Raw genomic sequence first — 23,223 nt, 5'->3', positions numbered from 1 at the left:
TAGTGACTGGGGTGGGGGGCTCCCTGGATATGGGGCTGGGGCTGCCTTACTGTGTTGACCTTATCCCTAGGTGGAGTGCAACTCCAAACTGGACCCAACCACCACTACCTTCCTGAAGGTGAGACCTTCCTCCCCTTCCTCCACTTCCTCCCCAGACAAGGGCCCAGCCTCAGGGAGGGGCCTGCCTGGGGTCCTAGGGCAGGCAGGAGGGAGCAGGACAGTGTGTCTGCTCAGGGTGGCCTGGGCAAGGTGTGGGGGGACCCCTGCCCAGCTCACCCCCCTCTTTTCCCTGCAGATGGCAGATTCCGGGGGGCTCCCCCAGGTCACACAGGTGAGCCCTCTCTCCCTCATCTTAGCCCAGGTGGGAGGAGCCTCCCCTCCCCCCAATCCCAGGCAGCCAATCAAAGCATGTGACTGTCCCTCTGTCCTGCAGCCAGGGAAGCTGACTGAGGCCTTCAAATACTTCCTGCAAGGCATGGGCTACAGTAAGTTAACTTCCCCCTGCCCCTGCCCTGGGGACTGGTGGGCAGGGGGCAGAGTGGGACTGGCACCAGCAGCAGCAGGTGACACCAAGCAGCCTGGGGGCATATGAGATCTGTGTCAGCAGGGCCCAGATGCTGTGCCACTCACCACATGCTCCCCACTATGACTGGAGACTCTCTAGGGCACCTCCACCTGAGTTGTGAGTAGATGATCCCAGGCTGTGTCTGGCTCTCCCATGCCCTTGGGGAGGCTGTGGGACACGTTCTCATGGCAATGTTGAAATGGTAGGCTCTTTTTCCAGGCCTGGGGGACCAGAGCCTGGGGTGGGGGCCTGCCCAGAAAGGCTACCTAAAGGTGAGTCATACACACCACCCATTCCCCTGCCAGACCTACAGCACTTGAGAAGGGCTTTTGTCACAAGTGGTGGATGGTCCCAGGGGCAGCAGAGTGGTCTTGAAGTCTGGGGCCTGACAAAGGCGCGTGGGGCCATCTGGGTGTTTGGAGAGAGCCGAAGGCAGCTGAGCCTGGGGGTAGCATATGTGAAGACCCCAAAATGATAGGGGCTGTGGGGTGGCAATGCCCACTCTCCTCCCCTCTCCAAACCACCTCTTGTGCAGGGATGAGCCACCCAGATTGCTCAAGAGCACCTCCAAAACCCACGCACACATACACACATGCACGCAAGCACACTCACACCTTATCAACTTGATTCCTCCCCTTTCCCGAACATACCTGGCCCTCCCGCTGGAAGCAGAACTCCCCTACCTGAATATCTCTCCACCCAGACCTCAGTCCCTGGAGCTTGTGCCTCCTTGGAAGGCCTGCAGGGGAAGGCTGGGGGCCCAGCCAGGAGAGGCGCTCCCTCTCTGTGAAAAAGTGGGGCAGAGAGAGGCCGAAGCTAGCGGTGGGACACAGTGGGAACTCAGAGGTTGGGCCTGAGCCCAGGGGGCTCTCAGTGAACACCTGTGAGATGAGGAGATGAGCAATGCTTGTTGGGCTGGGACATATGCTCAAGGCCCTGGGAGAAATACCACCAGGCAGCCCAAGAGGTGGGCAGGATTTAGGAGCTGGTGCAGGCCTCCCCCATTTTGTACCTGGGGAGACAGATCCAGAAGGGTGCAGGTGCTGGCACTCAGATATGGGCCCCAGAAAGCCCTGTCAACACAAGGCCCTCAGCGCTGCAGCCCAGGCTGGAGAAGAGGGGGCAAGAGGATTGCCCCCACTGTGGTGTCAGGGTTCCCTCCGGGGCTGCTACTCTGGTGGGTGGCAGGGGTGGGCTTCCTGAGGCTCTGGGCCTGCCCTAGCCCACTCTGTGCCTGCTGTCTTGTCGTCTTCTCTCTCCGACCCATTGCAACACCCCGGCCTTGCCGGATCACACTCTTCACCCATGTTCTGTGTCTCCCCCCGCCCCACCCTGCCCCGCCCCGCCCCTCTGGCTCTGTCTTCTCTCTTAGTTGCATACTTGAAGGACCGAAGGCTGAGTGGAGGAGCAGGTAGCCCTGTGGCCCCTCCCCTGATGCATGGACCCCCGCCCCAGTCCCCCCTGCTCCTGCCTCTGTGTGGTGCTGCAGCCGGGCCTCATCTTGCTGTGGTTGGGAACTCTCTTATGTCCTGCTCGCCTCCAAAGCCCAAGAGCGTCCTGCTTTTTCACTGATCCTGGGCCAAGTGGGCTGCATCCCACATGAGGCTTGGGTGGGGTTTAGAGCAGTCTGGTTTCTGGGTTGCCATGGGCCACGTGGCTTCCACAGCTCAGGCTGTTGGAACCAGAGCCTCTCAGAGGTACTGCCCGGGCCTGGCCACAGGGGCAAGGGTGCCCAGCCATGCCTGAGCCGAATGGGTGGCCAGTTGAGTCCAGGAAGGTGGAGCTTGCCCACCTGAGCTTGCTCTCAGGAGTCTTGTCAAAGTCCAAATAAGGACAGAAACTAGACTTATGGCAGTTTGTGGCCACCACACCTTGTCCTCCTTTACAGAAGTAGTCCTGCTCCCCTATCCCATCATCCTCTTAATGGAGGTATCGTTGGAAATAACGTCCCATCCCAGCAGCAGCTCAGGGGTACCCAGTCGGATCACCCTGTTCTGGCCAGAGCTCTGGCCAGTTGTCACCCCCCACCTCTTTGGCTCAGTTACGGTTGCTGATGCTGCATGCCTCTGGCTTAACAAAGTAGGTGCCAGAGCCGTGGCTTGAAATGGGCCTCTGTGCCGTTGGAAGAACGGGTCTTGCTGGCCGCTTTGCTTGCGTCAGTCCTTTTCCTGCCTGCTGGCACTCAGCCCTGCCTGCCAGTCCTCATGCCTGTCCCTTTTCTATCCACAGTGCCCTCGGCTAGCATGACCCGCCTCGCCCGCTCCCGGACCGCGTCACTCACCAGTGCCAGTTCGGTGGATGGCAGCCGCCCGCAGGCCTGCACCCACTCAGAAAGCAGCGAGGGCCTGGGCCAGGTCAATCACACCATGGAGGTGTCCTGTTGAAGCCCCTGGCCCAGCAGAGCCACCCAGCTGCCCCCCACTCCCTCATCCTCTGCATCAATGTCCCATTGCCATCCTCGCTCCGGCTCATTTCCCTTTTAGTTTATTTTTGTGAAGGCCAAGGGGAGGAAATGGGTTTACTTCTTTTTTTGTTAAAAAGATGAGGGGATTCATCCTAGATGCTGCAGAACAATGTCCAGATGGTTTGAGAGGCTCCTCCCCCCACCCCAGCTCACCTTGTTAACTTGGCTGACTTAGATTCCCTCTTCCAACTCCCCACAGTCAGGGCGGGGTAGAGGGAGGAAGGGGATTTGCTAAGGAGAGAGCTGGAGTCCTTCTCTGGGCAGGATCCAGGATATCCTAGGCGGAAGAAAGCATGGGATGACCCCCTTGGGCAGACAGGTTTGAAGATGGGGTGGGGTTTTGAAGTGGTGTGCTGGGACAGCAGGAGCACAGGGTCCAGCTCAGGTACTGAGGTGACAACCAGGAGACAACACTGGGGAGCAGTGGGAGGCAGGCACCCTGCAGTTCTGCAGGCCCCTTTCTCCCCATCTCCTCACCAAGCACATCTGTTTGTCTTTTTGCACATATGACAATCATCTGAACCATAGCCACAAGGGGGTGCTCCTACCAGGCAGCAGTTTTCCTGGTGCTCTCTTGGCTGGCCTGGTGATGTGGGCCAGGCAGGCAGGGACTAACAGAGTTTCTCTGCCCAAGGAAGACAGAACACAGAGGACCATAAAGGCAGGAACCCCACAGACTGTCTCAGCCCATACACTACACCACCTCCTGGCCTTGTCCGATGTCTGTACCAAGGCCTTGAGGTAGAAAGTTGCCTGATCCTCTGTTTCCATTGGGACTGGATTTGGGGGCTGAGCTTAAATGCTAGGAGAGCCCATCGGGGTTGGGCAGACCCGACCACTTCATGGTGCCTGCCTTGGGGAAGCAGTATGTGGCCAGAGGCCATGGTGGCTGATTCCCAATTCCATAGAGGACAACCTAATCAACAGCAGCGTGTCCAAGGCCACCGGAAACATGGTGGTGTTAGATTTCTGGTCAAGCTATGCCAATATTTTCTGTGGGTATCACTAAGAAAGGAAGTTTACTTGGAGATAACTGGTCTAAGGCAGACTTCTGCAGGCCCACATCACTGTCTCAGGACTATTGGAGTGGCTTGGGCCTTGCTGGGTCCTGGGGTGGGAGGTGAAGGTTCCTAAAGTGAACAAGGGCCAGGCAGAGGAGAAAGGCTCTCCACACACCCTGGTCCCCTCCCCGTTCACGTGAAGCCTAGGACTGTGCCATACACATCCTACCCACCCACACAGGGAGAATTTCCCAATCTGAAAACTGGAGCTACTGGTCTCAGAGACTCAATTGCACAAAATGAAATCGTAAAAGGGGAGAGAGAGCAATGAAAACTGCAGGGCTGTGGAGGGGACAGTTGTGTGTGGGGTGCTCTGAGGCTGAGCGGACACCTGCATCCACCTTTCCTTTGCACATATCACACCCTTCTAGAATCTTAAGCCATTACTAGACTGCTCTAGAGCCTGGTGGAGTGTTAGTCTGTGCCCAGTTCTATTCATTCACGTGCTTCCTTTGAATATCAAATGTGACTGTTTGAAAAGCTGGTAGAATTAATCCCTCTTTACTGTAGATAGTGCTGCAGACCTTGGATTTTTTTTTTCTGTGTTCTTTCAGATGAGATATCTATAAATATCTATACATTATATATATATATATGTGTGTGTGTGTGTGTGTGTGTGTGTGTATGTATATTGGGTCTTCCTGGGTGTGGTTTTCCATCAGAGGTGGTCTCTTTGGTCAAGTGAACTTCTACTGGAGTTTATTATTTTCCTCTCTGTATAAAGTGAAGAACCTAACTTTATGTATTCTGGTGGCTGATGTCATGAAACTTTGAGATGACAAAATGTAAAACAAATAAAAACCCTGTCAAATAGAGTTAATTAACTGTGTTGACAAACTAATAAGTGAAGAATTCAAGTATAGTGCCGCCAGGCCCGTTACGGGAAGCTTTTGAGATGGCAGCATTGAGGTCCTTCCTGGGTTTAGGTGGGACTGAGTATGCAGGAGTTCCCATTGCTGTTTCTACTTCTAGTTCTATTTAAAAAACTCAACTCCTGGGGACCTGAACTCAGGACCACTCAGATCAAGAATCACATGCTCTACCAACTGAACCAGCCAGGTCCCCCACTTATTTACAGTTCTTATCACATTATCTTACCAATCCTTATGTGTTTTTGTTTGTTTGTTTTTTTAATTAGCTAGTGAGGAAGAGCAGCGAAGAGGGGGAAGTAAAAGGAGAAACAGATTCCCTGCTAAACCGCAGCCCGGTGCTGCGGGATCCCAGGACCCCAAGATCATGACCACAGTTGAAGGCAGATGCTTCACTGAGCCACCGCCCAGGTGCCCACCCATCCTTACGTTAATTCCACATGGTATATGTTATCTCAGTTTCACAGCTGAGGAAACAGAGCCTCAAGATAAAGAATTTGCCATCTTATTAGGCTTCTTATTAAGCCAAGCTGGGAGCTGGCTTTAACATTGTGTGACTGCAAAGCCCTCTATATTCGCTGCTTCAGTTTCTTAAAAGTATTCTACTTTCCTGTGTTTAACCACCATTTCTGATTCACTCATTTACTTAATAGATACTGCGTACCTGCTATGTGTCAACTAATAAAGCACGTAAATAAAACCCCATGTATACGATGAAAAACCGAGGGATATACTAGCAAGTGCGGCGGAGGGGCTATTCCAGCCCTGGGAACTCTTCCCGTGCCCCTTCCCGTGCCCCTCGGAAACACACACGCACGCGCACACGCAACCTGCTCTTACGGAGCAAATAACACGGGTTGGACGAGTTGAGTGGCTGGGACTCGAGATCAGGAAGGCAGACTCAGACCCTCGCTCGATGCGGGTCCTCTGGAGGGACCCGACCGCACGTCTTCTAGACCCCGCTGGGGACACCCCGGCCCCGGGAGCACGTTCCCGGGAGGAGCGATCGCGCAGGCTCCAAGCCCGGCTCGCCCTCCACCCCGCGGCCCGGGCCACGTCACGTGGCCCGCGTCCCCGCCCCCGTCCCCGCCCCCGTCCCCGTCCCCGTCCCCGCCCCCGTCCCCGCCAGGCCCTTCCCCAGACGCCGGAAGTGCGCGCGCGGGGCTCTAGGGCCGCGGGGCCGCGGGGCCGCGGGGCCGGGACCATGGCGACCCGGGCTAAGCGCCGGCGGGTAAGTCGCAGGGTCCTCCCCGCCGCGCCTCGTCCCTACCCTGCCCGCAGCGCGGCCCCCCGCCCCCTCCCTCCGCTCGCGCAGGCCCCCGCCCTCTCACCGCGCCCCTTCCCCCACCCAGAGCACTTCCTCCACGCGCGCCTCGGCCTCCTCCGGGGCGGGCCGTCTCCGCGGCGCTCGCTCGTTTCAGGTGGCGGGGCCCGTGCGCGGTAGCGACCCGGACCCGGACCTGGACCCGGTGGCCGGCTTCCTGAGCTGGTGCCGGCAGGTGGGGCTGGAGCTGAGTCCCAAGGTGAGGCGGCGGGGGCGCGGGCGCGGGCGCGGGCGCGGGCGGGCGGGGGCGCAGGCCAGCTCGGACCGGCCGCTCCCCCGTTCAGGTGACGGTGAGCCGGCAGGGCACGGTGGCCGGCTACGGTATGGTGGCCCGGGAGAGCGTGCAGCCCGGGGAGCTGCTGTTCGCCGTGCCGCGGGCCGCGCTCCTGTCGCAGCACACCTGCTCCATAGGCGGCCTGCTGGAGCGAGGTGGGTGCGCCTGCGGGAGCGGGACGGGGAGGCGGGCCGCGGGGTGGCGCCCGGGCTCTCACCTCCCCGTCTCCCTCAGAGCGAGGCGCGCTGCAGAGCCAGTCGGGCTGGGTGCCGCTGCTGTTGGCGCTGCTGCATGAGCTGCAGACCCCAGCCTCGCTCTGGAGCCCCTACTTTGCGCTCTGGCCGGAGTTGGGCCGCTTGGAACACCCCATGTTCTGGTGAGAGCCTCAGTACGGGTGGGGAGCACCAGCACCATAGCCTAGCTCAAACAGCCCTGGCCCGGGGACAGGGCTCCCAAGCACTAGTCTCGGTGGGATGTGTGAAGGGAACCCGGTGGGGTCTCCCTGCAGGCCCGAGGAGGAGCGCCGGCAACTGCTGCAGGGCACGGGCGTACCGGAGGCCGTGGAGAAGGACTTGGCCAACATCCGCAGTGAATACTATTCCATCGTGTTGCCCTTCATGGAAGCCCACCCGGATCTTTTCAGCCCCAGGGTTCGCTCCCTGGATCTCTACCGCCAGCTTGTGGCTCTTGTGATGGCCTACAGGTCAGTGAGCAGAACGAAGGACTTTTTTGCTTTAGAATTCTATTGAGGGATGAGAGGGGAAAGAACACTGAACCACACCCCAGTCTCTGGGCTTTAGCAAAGTTCTCTTTGTGGCAGCTTTCAGGAACCACTGGAGGAAGAGGACGATGAAAAGGAGCCAAACTCCCCTTTGATGGTGCCTGCTGCAGACATACTAAACCACTTAGCCAATCATAATGCCAATCTAGAATACTCTCCGGTGAGTGGATCCCTCTTAGTTATTCCTTTAAAAAAAAAAATTTATTCATGAGAGAGGCAGAGGCAGGCTCCCCATGGGGAGCCCAATGCTCGATTGGATCCCAGGACCCTGGGACCACGACGTGAGCAAAAGACACTCAACCATTGAGCCACCCAGGTGCTGTTATTATTGCACGGATGATCAGGCATTTGATTCAAACCAGTGCTTGTCATTTATGCTGGTGGGACAGTTGGGCTAAGTGGGCTCCATTCTTGGCATGGTATAAATGCATAGGTGAAATTAGCTTTTTTTTTTTTTTTTTAAATGTATCTTCAGTTTGTGTATTCCCGTCAAATAGTTTGAACACAAAACCTCAGCCCACAAAGAAAGTTTTGGTTAAGTCTCTGCTAAGCTACTGCAATCATTTTTTTGGTGCTGGAGGTTGGCTCCTCTATGCAGTCTGTACCAGTGAGCCAAGGCAGTGTTGGGGCCCTCCTGACATCAGCCTGGAACAGCTATACAGTCATTACTTTTGGGGAAGGGGGAGAAAAGGGCATGGCCATAGGTCAGATCTAAGATGATACCAGTGTTATGTATCAATTCCATTTGCTTTGTGGAAAGTTGCAAGAAAAGATCCGAGTTCTTGAAATTAGGGAATGGCTGTTTTTTTAATCCTAGCCTCTGTCTGCCATTCCTACTTTGATCTGAGTTTAACTGTTCATTTTTAAAAGCTAGTAGCTTTAAGTTCTGAAGAGGACTAAGGAGAGAGACTTACTTAATCAAGTAATGGGGCTAAACTTGACCTTTCTAAATCACACCTCTTTCATCCTATTGTACAGGCATGCCTCACTTTATTATACTTCAGATAGATTGTGCTTTTTACAAATTGAAGGTTTGTGTCAATCCTGTGTTGAGCAAGTCTATCAGTGCCATTTTTCTAACACCACATGCTTCACATCTGTTTTATTTTGGGAAGAATCTTAGTACAAAATTTCTCATTACTATATTTGTTTTGGTGATCTGATCAGTAATTACAACTCACAGAAAACTCAGATGGTTAGCACAGTTTAGCAATAAAGCTGTTTTCTACAATAAGATTTTTATATGCACTGGGATGTCAAAGTTCATTTCACTCGCATTTAAAAAAACTTGTTTTGTGGTGGTCTGGAGCTGAACCCTAAGTACAATTTCTGAGGTGTGCCTATACAGGATCATAATAGGAACTAAAAGTAGAATGTTGGTAGGTATGTGATCAGTCCCATTGTTGAACTGTACCCACTGGGAGGCTTTTCCTAAGAGGGAATTAATCTTCATGGAGCTGCCCAAAGAAAGGCCAGGTCCCAGCTTCTCCCTTCCACCCTAGAATTGTCTTCGGATGGTGGCCACTCAGCCCATTCCTAAAGGCCATGAAATTTTCAACACTTACGGACAGATGGCTAACTGGCAACTGATTCATATGTATGGTTTTGCTGAACCATATCCTGACAACACAGATGACACAGCTGACATTCAGATGGTGACAGTTCGTGAAGCAGCATTACAGGGTGAGTGTCTGATTGATCCAGTCTTGGGAGACTGGTGGACAGGTCTCTATCCCCACCCCGGGTGCTCTTACATAGCAGCAGTTGTCCTGTTTTTTGGATACTGGGTTGTAGACTAAAAAGCAATGATGATTTTAGACGGAGACTTTCACACTATTACTATCTACAGGAACAAAAGTTGAAGCTGAAAGGCTCTTACTGTTGGAACGGTGGGATTTCTTATGCAAACTGGAGATGGTTGGGGAAGAGGGAGCCTTTGTGATTGGGCGTGAGGAGGTACTGACTGAAGAGGAATTGACCACAACACTCAAGGTAAAGGGCTGAGAATGGCTAAAATGTTTAGAGGTAGATAAAGCTAGATGAGAAAGGAAAGGTGGGATGGAGGGAGAAGACACTTATTAAGCTGCCAAAATAGGCTTCTCTAAATTCAGAAATTGACAAAGGGCAATCAAATTCCTAATCAAAAGGCCCAACAATTGCTTCTAGGTACTATGCATGTCTGCTGAGGAGTTCAGAGAGTTTAAAGACCAAGATGGATGGGGAGATAATAAAAGGGAAGAGGACAGCTTGACAATCAAAAATATCCCCAAACTTAAAGCATCATGGAGACAGCTTCTTCGGGACAGTGTTTTGTTGACCCTGCAAACCTATGCCACAGACTTAAAATCTGAACAAGATTTACTAAGTAACAAGGAGGTCTACACCAAACTCAGCTGGAGGGAACAGCAGGCCTTACAGGTTCGCTTTGGTCAGAAGATGATCTTAAACCAGTTGTTGGAACTGACAAGTTAGCAGGTTCCCTGTTGTCTGAAGGAACATGCACGAGAAGAATTTTATTTGAAGCTAATATTCACTGATATTTGAAAAAAAGGAAATTTGCATCTTTTGCTTTGGTTTCCCTTTATTAAATACCAAAAGGAAAAGTAGCAAAGATAGTGTGCTAGGTAGGGTTAACTAAGAACTGTGTAAGAACCGGGCATAGCAGACTCGGGAATTGCTGCTGGTCACTAAGACCAATAAATTTTATAACTATTTTGTTCTTGGTTTGAACCAGAGTTAGCAGAAATGTGATAGTAATAAGGTCTTTAGTATAAGCTAGCATTTAGTAACATGGACTTTGAAAGTAGACCTGGGTCTGTTTTGAGCAAATTTTTCCCCGCAAGACCTTGTTTCCTCTTTAAGGGAAGAAACCCTAAGACACCAATGACATTCAAACCTCATTAAAATTTCTATTTAATCTTGAACCTTTTTGTCCTCTGTGGCCATGAAACTTGACAGTCATTAAAGGTAAGGTATATTTTAAGTGGCATAAATTTTAAATATTTTTTAAAAGGAAGAGGTATATATCAAAATACTATGAGGATAAAAGGGTAAGAAAAATAGTTTTTTAAACTGTTTAACCACAGAAACCTGCTCCAGTGATTTCCTACTGTTGTAACACTGTACAAAATTCACTTCCTTGCTTGTTTAAACAGCCAGATTAGTGGGAAAGATCTATCATTCAGTAAGAAGTGATGTTTCCCAGTGGCCCCAGGCTCTGAGAGACTGGGTTGTCCACTTCCTCCTCACCACCAGCACTGGCTGCTGCTACTGAGAAAGGCACAGTGGACGACTCACATGTGTGTCATGACTTTAATGTTTTGACTACAGTATGCATACACATACAAGAAAGGGAGCTAGAGCCCAGGAACTAGAAAGGCTACAAAATACAACACGTGGACCAATACATTTACAAAACATTCAAAATCCTTACAAAAGGGGCTGTATTGGTCCTTTTGACTTTTTTGTTGTTGTTCACCATAGCCTGTATGGCTATTCACTGGGATAATAGGGAAGGGTAATTCATCCACTATTTGTTCCCTTTCCCACAATTTACAAGTATGAGAGAGCTAGGGGCACTTTTAGGCCTGGTCTGGTTTCCCTTTATAAAAAGAGGTGACTGCATCTCACAGGGCCTAAGGGGGTAGTTCTCCAGTAGAAATGAGAAAATGATGCTCTCCCAGCAGTCAGCTTTAGATTTGGGGAAGAGGCAAAACAAAAACCCATGGGATCTCCATTGTGAGCTCTTCCCATGTTCCCTAAGCATACCAAATAGTAGCACATACACATTTTTAACAACTTTGTGATTTTTCAGGGTCCCCTGTCCACGTTAAAAAAATAAGTTACACAATATTTAAACTGGCTTTTTTGCTATTCTTTGGGACACCAGGAATGTCAGAAGACATGGAGCTATGTTATGTCCCCGGACAAGTGCATGGCATCAACAGCCTTTTCAATTACAAGCTGGGCAGGTACCAGTTTATCTACTTGCCTTGGACACATTTTGCACAAACCCAAGAAGTTCCAGACAAAGGTTTTGTCTTTCATATATTTACACAAGTTCAAAATGATATTCACAGCATCTTCCAAATTTTGGCCAAGAGTCAAAAAAATGCATTTAAACTTTGGAACGTGCCCACATAGACAGGAAGCTGACCCAAACAGTAATTGGGACAGGTACCCGAGAACCAAAGGGCTGGGAAAGTCAGGAAGAGCTGAAAGGATTCTTCAGCCGGTTTATAAACCTGGTGCAGTGGGACCTCCAGACTGACATGTTTACAGCAGAGATGCAGTTCCATCTAACTGGCACCTGTCCCTTCCATTACTTGCTGAGCCTGCTTCTGTCCCATGCAGCACTGTGCAACCGATTGGAATAACCTGAAGAACAGAGACAGTTAAAAGTTTGAGAAAAACTTCAGGCCAGCAATATCTTGTGTCACATTAGCTTTGACTATTATTACCTTCTTAATCACCCATCCTAAGCTAGAGCCATCATATGTTTCTCATTCTCAAACAAATTACTTTGAACTCACTTTTCAATTTCTGGGGCACAGTGTACAAACTCATGGTTCCAGAACTTAAACGCTGGATTTTTAATCAGCTCAATGAAGGTAATAAGAAGACCCCAAGGATGTGGCCTATTTACAATCAACCGTTCCAAGAGAACCCTGAAGGGGAAAAAAAAAGATTAGTTAATGCATAGAGAAACCTACAAATTTATAACCACACTTCTCCTTTACCTTTTTTCCTAACTTTTCTCCTTGATTACTAAACCACATGCAAAAGTTATTACCTTTACAAAAGACAAATGGATTAATGTCTACATACAGCATGGTTACTGCAGATGGATTCTAGAATTAGAAATTCTGCCTCTTACCATTAGTGAGCCTAGAAAACTAAGTTACGGTAAAGGATAGTATTAGATTACATGGTTCACAGAAAGTAACACACACAGTGAAAGAGGAAATGAATTCTACCACCAGTGGATGTGTAAATTGCTGTTTTTCTGAATGGTGGTCACTATTAGCTTACATCTTCCTATCTTTTGCCCTAACCAATTATACTTCTAAATTTACCATAAAAATACAAAAACAAAGATTTATGTACAAGAAGTTCACTATAGCTTTATAATCACAAATAGAACATTCTCATTTAATAATGAGAATATGATACATAATACACAGACTATTGGGTAAAGGGACACATTTTTAAAGTCTGGCCCACTTTTTAAAATGTGTTATATATATCTCTATCACCTACTGTCCAATATCCAATGCTATACACAGTCCAAGCAATCTGCAATAGATTCCTATAATTAAACAAACAAAAAAAACTACAATCTTGTTATTTCTCCTTCAAACCTCTCATCTTAGAGGATGAAGAAAAGCTCAAGCTCTTTAATGTGGCTTTTGGAATGCTTGGGTGGCTCAGCAGTTGAGAGCCTGCCTCCAGCTCAAGTCATGATCCTGGGGTCCAAGGATAGAGTCCCACATTGGGCTCCCCGCAGGAAGTGTGCTTCTCCCTCTTTCTATGCCTCCGCCTCTCTGCATCTCTCATGAATAAATAAATATTTAAACAAAAACAAGAAACATGGCTTTTAATAGGCTTGTGCAGATTCAAGACTCTGGATAAGAATGTTCTCATTAAAAAAAAAAAAAGTTGGGATCCCTGAGTGGCGCAGCGGTTTGGCGCCTGCCTTTGGCCCAGGGTGCGATCCTGGAGACCCGGGATCGAATCCCATTATCAGGCTCCCGATGCATGGAGCCTGCTTCTCCCTCTGCCTGTGTCTCTGCCTCTCTCTCTCTCTCTCTGTGACTATCATAAGTAAATAAATAAAAATTAAAAAAAAAAAAAATTGTCATCACCACCTGAGACAAATTGATTTATAATCAAAATGCTGGTAACAACCTTCCATTGAAAACCATTTATTTTAGTAATGATTAGAATCTATAATTCTCTGCTTGTGATTTTGTGTCCATCAGACTTAATTGCTAGGGCAGGAACCATGTCCATTTTGTTCACAACTGTATCTCCTATTTAACACATGTAAAAGATGTCTTAAATGGACATGTAGAAGATACTTAATGAACACTGCACAGGAAAAAAAAAGATTAATAAGAAAAGGGAAGAGGCATTACTTTAAATTATCAAAACTTCTCCCTTACCTTGTAATCTGTTCTTGAATAGCTTCAGTGTTGGCTTCTGCAAAAAGGTACAGCATGGTACAGCTGAAGTAGTGAGTGTGGCTATTTGGGTACCGCAGTTGATTTGCAATGGCATTCAGGAAGAGATACCGACCTAGAAATTCAGAAAACTTAGTTTATTGCAAACCTACTGTGAAAAGCCAATGTAAAAAGGATAAATCATTCTAAGTGGCTAGGGTTTGATTTTCTGATACAGGCTTTCGTAGTATCCTTTCAACCAGTGGTACTTGGGATCCCCAATGCTCCCATTTCTGGGGGGTTTATTTTGTATTTTCCACATTAATTTTTTTTAATATTTAAAAACAGGTCCACTGCATATAAATATTTTCCAAAACAATGTAGGTAAGAATATTACTGTTTTACATTTCACAGGTTTCTTTAATGTCACTTAATAGGAGACAGCTAGATTCTTATTTCTGCCTCTGTGTTCAATCTGTTCCAGTATTGTTTCATGTAGCTCTGGAAAACTCCACTGTATACTCATGACAACATGAGTGCAAACAAAACAATAAAACACAAATGTTGTCATTATTTTGAAAATAGTTTTGACCTTACAACTCTTCTAAAAGGTCGGGACACCCTCAAGGGTGTCCAGACCACATTTTAACAACTGCTAATTTAGACTATAATGGAGTATTAACTGGGTTTGGCTGTCTGCCTCTGCTTGGTATTAGTCATGTGTGATATGGCTATATCCAGGTGAGCTTTAACACTAAGGGCTACCTTTTTAAAAATTTTTTGCTGGGCTCTGGATAATCAGGTATTCAATTTTGTTAAATCTTGATTTTAAGCTATCTCAAATCCTTTCTACAAATAGACAAGCAAGTGTATGTATATCTCAAGATTAACCTCTCAAGAACTGATAGCAAAGTAGGCATCCATTCTAAACTATGCGTGTTTTAAGGGCACCTGCATAGCTCAGTGGGTTAAAGTGTTCAACTCGATCTCAGAGTCGAGTTCAAACACCACAACACCACATTGGGCTCAAGCCATATGTGTTCAAATAAGCAAGACTACGTAGTTGGTTAGTACCTACTGGAGTCTCTGTAATAAGAATGAATCTAGAAGCTCAAAAGAAATGTGATTACACCATGCAAGATGCAACTTATGGGAAAAACTATACTGCCAACTTTCTGCAAAGCAGGTAGGGAAAGTCTCATGCATTAATTTGTATATACCTAATACTTAATACATTGCCTAACAGACACTAATAAATGGGGGGAAAGGCAGACTAACAAAACAATGTAAAATGAGCTTATTTTTAAAGAGAGCCTAGTAAAAAGAATGTTGTTTATTTTCACACTTAAATAACACTGTAATCATACACATTGAAGTATTAAGTGATGTGGTAAGGATTCTGGATTATTTCTTTCCTTTACATTTTCTGAATTTTCTGCATTAAGCAGATACTATGCAATTGAAATAGCCAGCAGAGAAAAAACAAATAACATGATTTCACATGTATATGGAATTTAAGCAACAAAACAAGCAAAAAAAAAAAAAGAAAAAAAAGACTTTTAATTATAGGAACAATCTGATAGTTATTAGAGGAGAGGGGGACGGGGAGATTGATTAAATAGATGATAGAAATTAAGGAATGCACTTAGGATGAGCACCAGGTGATGTATGGAATTGTATTACTATTATACACTGAAACTGCTATAACACTGTATGTTAACTGGATTAAAATAAGAAATTTTTTTAATAGAGCCATAAACCTGTTGACAAAATATTTGTCTGTTGTGGCTAAAGCATTTTATGACCAGACTGTAGCAAAAAGTGCAAAGAACTTAACTCTGAGAATTGTCTGGCTTCACTCACCTTCAGTGTCCAAGTCCACAGCCAGGTTCTGGAAGATGTCCATGTGAGCCGAGTGGGTGATCGTGCTCATTGATGGCGTGCTACCCTTGTTGTGGATGTGCGCAATGGCCTGAGTCCCTACATAGAGCACCAGTGCATTGATGAGCTGGAGGTTGTAACGATTGCCAGGCTCATTGGATACCTAAATGAACAAAACAGAAAGCTCCTTATTCACAGAGGATTCAGTATTTCTAAATCGTTTTTATGCCTTCACAGAAAAGGTGAACTGCTCTCAACAGTTTTTTTTTTTTTTTCCAACAGTTTTTGATTTAAATTTTAGAAATCTGCTGGACTTTGTGAGGTTGCTGAACAAAATACACAGCAGCCTAAGGGTGGTTGGGTCAATAACAGAAACAGGAGTTCCTTTTAGAAGCCAAAGCTTCAACAGGTACCAGCAAAAAAAAAAAGTTTGTAAAGTCAGACTGCATTATCTTAATTACAGAAAGTATTTGGAGGGGTGCCTGGCTGGCTGTGGGTGGAGTGTGTGACTCTTGATCACGAGGTTGAGTCTGAGCCCCGTATTAGGTGTGGAGATTACTCCATGAAATCTTCTATTTGGAGGGGGTAAGTAGTGTGGTGTGGAAAGACTGGAAGGTAGTAACACAATTTCAAGTCCTCTTCTGTATAGCAAACTAAACTAGAATCCATTTAGAACAATCTTGAGCGTACTAACAGGTGCCAATTATCAGCAGTACAATTCTTACAGAAAATAAACCTATTTCCTGGTTGTCTCTTCCAAGGCAATAGCTTTGTGTTGGTGATAAGACAACTAGTAAAATGCATAATCTAGTTAATCTCATCCAACCATTAGAAACAGTATGTTTTAAAAATTTTAAATCCAGTTGAAAACACTGACTTCCAAATAATATTATACATAGTGTTGTGGGTAGCCTGAGTGTTTTTCTAAAAAGGCAAACAAATTAACCTGTAGGTTGCTTCGCAAATCAGACAGAAAAGTGACCGGTGATCGAGTTTTAAGATAAGAATCCAAATCCTTTTTGAACTGAGGTGGCATCACTCCAGTAAAATTGGTAAGAATCCGGGGTGCAATGTTAATTTCACTCAACATATCCACCTGCCAGACAGATAAAACAATCAAAACCAGAAGCATGTGTAGGAGTTAACAGCAAATTTTCTCTGCCTTAAAAAAATAAACTGCACATTGTAAATGTCTTGATAAAAGCTGCCACTTTTTATTAATTTTTAATTAAAAGAATCTATCTACAAAATGATAAAAATCTCTCATTCTATAATAAATTATCTTTTCAAATTAAGGCAGGATAGGTACCTTTTGTGAAGAGGTCTAATGTATATTACTAATTGTTTCCTGGACTTGGATTTCAAAGAGTACAGAGGAAATTCCTCACACCAAGATCCCTAGTCTTTGAAAAGATGCCCCAGCAGAACAGAACATCATACTTGTTACTTTAAAAAGAAAATAATGTATTTGAAATAGACAAAATACATAAAAATTACAGTAGCCAAATCAGGGCTATAGACATAAAAAACACCTATGGAAAAAAAAAAAACACTTATGAAATATGAGCATTACAAAGGTCTATCCTGCAAATCTATGCCATCAGGGCCAGCCAGCAAATAATACCTCAGTTGAGGTTCTATAAAAATTAATTGAAAATAGCAAGTAGGCAAATACTGTGAACCAATATTCAGCAAGCTTAATATTAATAACATGATCACCCCCGCAAAGACCATCCTTACCTAACAAATGTGTGCGTGTGTGTGTGTGCAAGGAAAGGGGTTAAATAAGTCTACTACCAGAGAAAGGACTAAAATACTAAGACAAAACTTTCTTTTCCTTAAATTGTTTGGAATTTACCTTCAGATTAGGAGTGAATGGGTCCGGGAGCCTCATGTTTCTTGGGAAGGCACTCAGAATGAGATTTCTTAGCTGAATACAATTAGGTGGGATCACATCACAAAATCCATAATGGTAATCACAAAGGAACTCAGGGAAATCATGCAAAAGAACCAGCAGCACCCTCAAAGTGCCCTATTTTTTAAAAATGAGAAAAACATTGGCTGTTTCCACATTGTTAAGAAATGAGAGTAACATTTATACTATTATGAACATAACAAGTAAATACAAAAGTATATACCTCAGTAACAAATTACAGGCTTAAATCACCAATAACTAGCTCTGAGGAGTTTATACATTAAATGTATATGCTCAAAGAGGCTGGCAAAAAGTAATTAAAATGACATAAGTCTGCAGAAGATGGAAAAAGCAGCTAATGAAAACCAAGAAAGTAAAAGAGCCAAAATCAATTACATGTTTTAAAAGTACTGAAGGAAAGATGAATCAAAGCTCGTTCTTTGAAAAGATTAAAATCCAGGCCTCGATAGCTTTACTGGTAAAAAATTAATTATCAATATTTAAGGAAAAATGAATACTATTTTCATGATCTCAAAAATAAATTTAGAAAGAATATTTTCCAGCTCTTTCAATGAGATTTGCGTAATATTGATACCAAAACTTGATGTGAAAAATCACACAAAAATGCCAAATATCGGAACTAGAAATCACAATGATATATCATGACCAAATGGCCCAAAATGTAATGGCAGTTTAAGTATTTGTTGGAGTTAACAACAGAAAAACGTTTTTTATTTAAATATTTTATTTATTTATTCATGACAGAGAGAGAGAGAGAGGCACAGGAGAAGCAGGCTCCATGCAGGGAGAGCCTGACATGGGACCCAATCCGGGGTCTCCAGGATCACACCCTGGGCTGGGAGGGCACCAAACCGCTGGGCCACCGGGGCTGCCCGAAAAAATGTTTTTTAAAAAAGATGTTACTGATTTATTCATGCAAGACACAGAGAGAGAGGCAGAGACGCAGGCAGAGGAAGAAGCAGGCTCCCTGCAGGGAGCCCAATGCGGGACTCAATCCCAGGACTCTTCAGATCACGACCGGAGCCAAAGACAGAGGCTCAATCACTGAACCACCCAGGCGCCCCCAGAAATAATATTTTACATAATCTTGAAAAGGCACTCAATACCCATTGAATGATTTCAGAACTCAACAAATTATGAATAGCAGGGCATTTCCTCATTTAGATAATGATACCTGCAAAACAAAACCGTAGATTTATAAAAACATTACACTTAATGCTGAATTACTGAAAGCTTTTTTTTTTAAGGAGCATTAATGAGACAAGCATGCCATTATCACTCTTCTATTCAACACTGTCCTGGAGTTCCTGGCCACTGCAGTAAGGTAGGTAAAAAGCAAAACAAAAACCCACTGTTATATGCAGATTTAATGACTGTGTATACAGAATATACTTCTCCCCACAAAAGACACAAGAAAACTCGCAGAGAAAGTAAATATTGCAAGGTAGCTGGCCAATATACAAAAATCAATTTTGTTTCTATACAGGATCAACAAATACGAAAAAATTTAAAAGCTGTTCTACCACTTTACAAAAAACATCAAATATCTACAGATAAGTCTAAAGAAAGAGGCTGAAAACTTCTACGCTGAAAACTATACAAAAGCACTGCAGAGAGAAATTAAAGACCTAACTAAATAGAAATACACATGTTCAGGATTGAAAGTCTCAATATTATTAAGAGGTCTATTTTCTTCAAAGTGATCTACAAATCCCCTGCAATCTCAATCTAAATCCCAGCCAGTTTTCAAAGTCAAGCTGACTGCAGTTCTTTATGCAATGGCAAATGACACAAAATAGCCAAAATAATTTTTAAAAGAGAGCAAAGTTGAAGAGCACTTACTCTGCTTGATAACTCTGACTTTATAAGTTTTATGAATCAAGACAGTTTGGTACTGGCCTCTACAAACAGATAAAGAGATCAACTAAGACAGCCATACACAAATAGTCAATTATTTTGACAAAGGTGCCCAATCAATTCAATATGGAATGAAGAATGGCACTGAAAAGCCTTGTATTATTTATTGGGGTGGGAATATAAAGGAAAAAGAAGGAAAAGAACCTCACCATACACAAAAATAAATACGAGACACAGATCATATCACCTAGGCATAAAAGCCAGAGTAACATGGCTTCTTGGTCAGTGAACAGAGTGTATACAGAACAGATTGCAATTTGGGATTGGCAAAGATTTCTTACATGAGATTTAAAAAGAAACATTTAATGAAAGCAAAAACTTGATTATTTTTGAAAACTTCCATTCCTCAAAGGACACCTAACGTTTAAGGGAGTTAACAGGCAAGCCACAAGAGTGACAACGGTTTGAATACGTATTAAAGGGTTTATATCCAGAAATACATAAAAAATTCCTACAAAAAAAATACAGATAATCTAGTGGAAATTTGAGCATAAAACTATAAAAGGAACATCACAAAAGAATACCCAAATGGCAGGGTGCCAGGGGGGCTTAGATGGTTGAGGTCGTGATCTCCAGGTCCTAGGATGGAGCCCCACATGATAGGCTCCTAGCTCAGCAGGAAATCTGCTTCTCTCTCTCCCTCTGCCTTTCCCACTGCTTGTGCACCCACATGTGTGCTATCTCTCTCTAATGAATAAATAAAAAACTCTTAAAATCCAAATGACTAATCTATACTCACAAAAAGAAAAAAAAAACAAGAATATACAAAATAAATCCATAATGAGATCCTACTGTACAACTGCCCAAAACAGTTAAAACAAAAAGCAGACAATAATAGGTATATGCTGGTGTAAGAGTTAATGGACATATCTATTTAGTAAAACTAGTAGTATATACTAAAGTTGAACCTATGAATCCCTGTTCAGGGACTGACTGCGCAAGCACATTTGATTTTTGTACTTTTCTGAATATGTTATCCTTTAAAGGCTTTATAAAAAATTGGGGTAACTGGGTGGATCAGTTGGTTAAGTGTCTGACCTGAACTCAGGTCACGATTTCAGGGTCCTGGGATCTAGCTCCGCATCAGGCTCCCTCTTCCTTTCCCTCTGCCCCTCTCCCTGCCCTCTCTTGCAAATAAACAAAATCTTTTTAAAAAACCCCCGAAACAGAAAACTTAATAAAAGAAAATTAGGCTTTATAACTCCAAATTAATTACCTTATAGAGGATTTGCATAGGTTTGGTGAGTTCCACATTTCTAAGGAAAGGAGCCAAATATTTGAACAAATCTATCAGTAGCTGGGCATACATAGGCCATCCCTGAAAGAAAGAAATATACATGAGTCATAATTATACTCAGCTGCTGATCTACCACCAAAAAGTTGCCCAAGCAGCTACATTGTGACTTATTATCTTCCTCTTACTAATATAACTAGAGAATACTGACATATATACCTCTCTTAAGGACTGACTGACATTAAAAAGGAGTAAGCGTAACTATGGCAATAGTGAGAAATGGTATTTAAAACAAAATTGCTCCAGGGGTGCCTGGGAGGCTGAGTTGGTTGAGCATCTGACTCTTGATTTCGGCTCAGGCTGTAATCTCAGGTCATGAGACTGAGCTTCCCGGCCAATTCCACACTCAGTGGGGAGTCAGCTTGGATTTCTAGCTCTTTTTCTCTAAAGATAAATAAATCAGGGGATCCCTGGGTGGCTCAGCGGTTTCGAGCCTGCCTTTGGCCCAGGGCGCGATCCTGGAGTCCCGGGATCGAGTCCCGTGTTGGGCTCCTGGCATGGAGGCTGCTTCTCCCTCTGCCTGTGTCTCTGCCTCTCCCTCTCTCTCTATCATAAATAAATAAAAATAAATCTTAAAAAAAAGATAAATCAATCAATCATGGGCGGGGGGGTACTCTCCAGAAATTCCTATAAGCAAAATTTAAAGAGGAGGAGATAACTGAGAAAATTTCAGACACAACACAGAACAGTCAACTAAGAAACTGACAGAGGTCTGTTTTAATTCCCTCTTTTAATTAAGCCCTAGGTCTCAATCATTTTTCCCCCACTTCCAACTCCTGTCAAATAACCTAATCCAGTTTACAAAAAGTTCACAACATAAATCCTCTATTTTCAGCCAAACTTGGACTGTCACCATCTCCCAATTATATTAATCATGTTTATTTTTGGACAATTTTATTGTTATTGTGTTCCTCCTCCTGAAATACCAAATAAAACCCACTCCATTTAAGGACTGTCTCACTTTCTTTTCTGCCAAGCATATTAGTCACATTTAATTGGAAGGGCCAATCAAGAATACTTTCTACAGTATTCATTTGCCATTTTCTCCCATTTAAATGGGAGAAAAATTTCTCATGTTAACTGTGTTTATTTGCAATTACACAATTAAAAACTCTTTACTAGAACTTGATCCTAATTTTCTTCAAATATAGACCAGTGGTCTTCACCCTTGAGTGTGAGAGCTTTAGCATTTAGAGTGAGAACTTATAAAACTGGCAGGCTGTAGAGCTCCATTAATTATCCAAAGCTTTATACAAAGGTGCTCCAAGGTTTTAACTTTTTTTTTTTCAAAGATAGATTTATTCATGAGAGACACAGAGAGAGAGGCAGAGACACAGGCAGGGGGAGAAGCAGGCTCCATGCAGGGAGCCCGATGTGGGACTCAATCCTGGGTCTCCAGGATCACGCCCTGGGCTGAAGACAGGCGCGAAACCGCCGAGCCACCGGCGCTGCCCAGGTTTCAACTTTTTAATAAAAGTCCTTAAGAGAGATTAATACAGATGGCTCACAACAGACTTGGAAAAGCAATACCCTTATCATTGAAGAGTGGCTTCTAGGCAGAGGCAGTCAAGTACTGGTTAAACCTCTCTCCATAACTATACTCCACATTAAATAATTCTCGACTAAGCCTGGGAAAAGTGCAATTATTACTAAATGACTGAGTGCTAATAATAAGCTCCAAGTAGTTACAGTCTTCATCTGTAGAAGATAAACTGCAGCCACACCTTCTGCTGTGGCGTATGTGCCAGCATTCTTGCAATAAATATCCGGTGGGAGATCAGTTCAAGCCAGGCATACACAAAGCCAGGAGCTTTGGTAGGCCTCAAGATGTGGAATGTATTGCTGAAGGGGAAAAAAGACTTAGTCAGAACCAAGGTCCAACTTAAATATAGTAAACAATAGATCAACATAAGTAAGTAGACAACATGGAAGCTATTTTTCAAATCAATATGCTTCAAAATCCACAAGATTACTACTTCTCAATTTTACCACTAAAACAGCAATCCTTAACAAGAACGGTCTATTAAATTCAACAATACTCACCAGAAAGCTGTAAGTGTCTGGAAATTAATGGTTTCCAATACATGCTCAGGTGCATTGAGTTCTAAGAGCAGCATGATAAAAATTCGATGGTAGGGAAGCTGCTGAAATTCACTTTGCCGAACATCATGGTCCTGCAGGAGAACTCCCACTACTATACCAAGGACCTACAGAGTACATATATTAGAGCTTATAAATTATGAAGATAATTCACTTATCATTCACTAGACATACTTTGTTATCGTACTCTTAAGCCCCACATTAAAAGAAAGGATATATACCGTTTGAATACACAATTAAATGCTGGCAGCCAAGGGGGCCACCAAACACTGGTTTGATGTGGCCTGCAGATTTGTGTATTTTCTTTGAATTTCGATAATCTTGGACCAGAGATGTATACTCTTCACAAACACCCACCAGTATTAAAAGGTCTAGAAATGAGCGTGGTACATCATATTCTATTAGTTAATACAATCTAAAAACCTAATTTTTCTGGTCTGATGTGAAGTTGCCAAGAGGCGAAATGGTTGGCATTTAGTAGATGGAGGGCCAACCAGGAAAGATCAAGGCTGTAGAAATGTGTCAAAGGACCATCCTGCATTCCACCTGATTTTCCCACTTCACAGCAAAGGACAGTCATTACCAAATATTAACAT

At 44.6% G+C, this 23,223-nt stretch overlaps 3 protein-coding genes across 18 annotated transcripts in view; 2 read left to right on the top strand and 1 right to left on the bottom strand.

The window, feature by feature from the left end:
* The window catches only part of NDRG4 (NDRG family member 4), a 39,692-nt gene extending 34,796 nt beyond the window's left edge, over positions 1 to 4,896 (top strand). For 3 of the 9 annotated variants that reach the window (XM_025446953.3, XM_035713598.2, XM_025446956.3), the window contains 4 exons: positions 71 to 118; positions 296 to 331; positions 434 to 485; positions 2,795 to 4,896. In XM_025446953.3, the coding sequence (XP_025302738.1) occupies positions 71 to 118; positions 296 to 331; positions 434 to 485; positions 2,795 to 2,949 (291 nt within the window). In that variant the 3' untranslated portion in view covers positions 2,950 to 4,896. Of the gene's footprint in view, positions 1 to 70; positions 119 to 295; positions 332 to 433; positions 486 to 607; positions 683 to 771; positions 1,901 to 1,937; positions 1,977 to 2,794 lie in introns of those variants that run through there. The other 6 variants (XM_025446954.3, XM_025446955.3, XM_035713595.2 and 3 more) reach the window with 4 other exon arrangements.
* Positions 4,897 to 6,091: 1,195 nt separating this feature from the next.
* SETD6 (SET domain containing 6, protein lysine methyltransferase) lies at positions 6,092 to 10,262 on the top strand. 2 transcript variants are annotated; one of them, XM_025447851.3, is made up of 9 exons: positions 6,092 to 6,190; positions 6,381 to 6,482; positions 6,568 to 6,712; positions 6,792 to 6,933; positions 7,066 to 7,260; positions 7,378 to 7,498; positions 8,841 to 9,021; positions 9,188 to 9,330; positions 9,505 to 10,262. In XM_025447851.3, the coding sequence occupies exons 1-9, from the start codon at positions 6,164 to 6,166 to the stop codon at positions 9,808 to 9,810; spliced, it is 1,362 nt and encodes a 453-aa protein (XP_025303636.1). In that variant the 5' UTR covers positions 6,092 to 6,163; the 3' UTR covers positions 9,811 to 10,262. The 2 variants fall into 2 exon arrangements, with proteins under 2 accessions (XP_025303636.1, XP_025303635.1); XM_025447850.3 differs by having other exon boundaries at positions 6,101 to 6,190; positions 6,312 to 6,482.
* A 1,110-nt stretch (positions 10,263 to 11,372) lies between these two features.
* Positions 11,373 to 23,223, bottom strand: part of CNOT1 (CCR4-NOT transcription complex subunit 1) — a 99,652-nt gene continuing 87,801 nt past the window's right edge. For 6 of the 7 annotated variants that reach the window (XM_025447839.3, XM_025447843.3, XM_025447841.3 and 3 more), the window contains exons 41-49: positions 22,571 to 22,734; positions 22,252 to 22,369; positions 20,450 to 20,551; positions 17,239 to 17,412; positions 16,327 to 16,476; positions 15,363 to 15,543; positions 13,503 to 13,635; positions 11,871 to 12,005; positions 11,373 to 11,715 (exon numbers count right to left, since the gene is read on the bottom strand). In XM_025447839.3, coding sequence (XP_025303624.1) covers positions 11,637 to 11,715; positions 11,871 to 12,005; positions 13,503 to 13,635; positions 15,363 to 15,543; positions 16,327 to 16,476; positions 17,239 to 17,412; positions 20,450 to 20,551; positions 22,252 to 22,369; positions 22,571 to 22,734 — 1,236 coding nt within the window. In that variant the 3' untranslated portion in view covers positions 11,373 to 11,636. Of the gene's footprint in view, positions 11,716 to 11,870; positions 12,006 to 13,502; positions 13,636 to 15,362; positions 15,544 to 16,326; positions 16,477 to 17,238; positions 17,413 to 20,449; positions 20,552 to 22,216; positions 22,370 to 22,570; positions 22,735 to 23,223 lie in introns of those variants that run through there. The other variant, XM_049098061.1, reaches the window with a different exon arrangement.

The sequence above is a fragment of the Canis lupus genome, chromosome 2 (assembly GCF_003254725.2).
Source record: "Canis lupus dingo isolate Sandy chromosome 2, ASM325472v2, whole genome shotgun sequence".
In the NCBI taxonomy this organism is placed as follows: Eukaryota; Metazoa; Chordata; class Mammalia; order Carnivora; family Canidae; genus Canis; species Canis lupus.
The sequence above is the reverse complement of the archived record's forward strand: the minus strand, read 5'-3'. Positions and strand labels throughout refer to the sequence as shown.

Excerpts from the sequence above, each read along its gene's own strand:
- SETD6 (XM_025447850.3), top strand. The coding sequence starts at position 6,164 with ATGGCGACCCGGGCTAAGCGCCGGCGG. Across the intron at positions 6,191-6,311 it reads CCCGGGCTAAGCGCCGGCGG|AGCACTTCCTCCACGCGCGC; the intron begins GTAAGTCGCAGG and ends TCCCCCACCCAG. Across the intron at positions 9,022-9,187 it reads TCGTGAAGCAGCATTACAGG|GAACAAAAGTTGAAGCTGAA; the intron begins GTGAGTGTCTGA and ends TACTATCTACAG.